Consider the following 317-nt stretch of genomic DNA (forward strand, 5'->3'; position numbering starts at 1 on the left):
CAGAAAGACTCTCTCCGCTTTTGTTCTCACCGTGCTCTGTGCAGTTGAATTCCCTTGAACGATTCGGTCCAGTTCCCTCTTCAGGTTGTCCCGTTCCATTTTCAGCTCCTCCACTGACAAGTTGTACTTGTTGACCAGAGCCTCAAACATTTCCAGAACCCGGACTATTCTGAACTGCAGGTCGGATACTTCTTCTCCTGTGCTGCTGATTTTCAACAAATCCCGTCCGATCACGTAGGAGATGTCATAAACATCTTCCACCGTCAGCTCAAACGCGTCTTTCTCAAAAGCCAGAGCAGGCGACGACTCCGCAAACT

The 317-nt window shown here is 49.2% G+C and overlaps 1 protein-coding gene across 1 annotated transcript in view; it reads right to left on the reverse strand.

Annotated features, from left to right (window-relative positions):
* Nucleotides 1-317, reverse strand: part of rilpl2 (Rab interacting lysosomal protein-like 2) — a 5,090-nt gene that overhangs the window by 4,502 nt on the left and 271 nt on the right. Inside the window, exon 2 of the mRNA XM_025053403.1 lies at nt 31-315. Within this exon, the coding sequence (XP_024909171.1) occupies nt 31-315 (285 nt within the window). The remainder of the gene's footprint in view (nt 1-30; nt 316-317) is intronic.

This window comes from Cynoglossus semilaevis, chromosome Z, assembly GCF_000523025.1.
Source record: "Cynoglossus semilaevis isolate Cse_v1.0 chromosome Z, Cse_v1.0, whole genome shotgun sequence".
Taxonomy (NCBI): Eukaryota; Metazoa; Chordata; class Actinopteri; order Pleuronectiformes; family Cynoglossidae; genus Cynoglossus; species Cynoglossus semilaevis.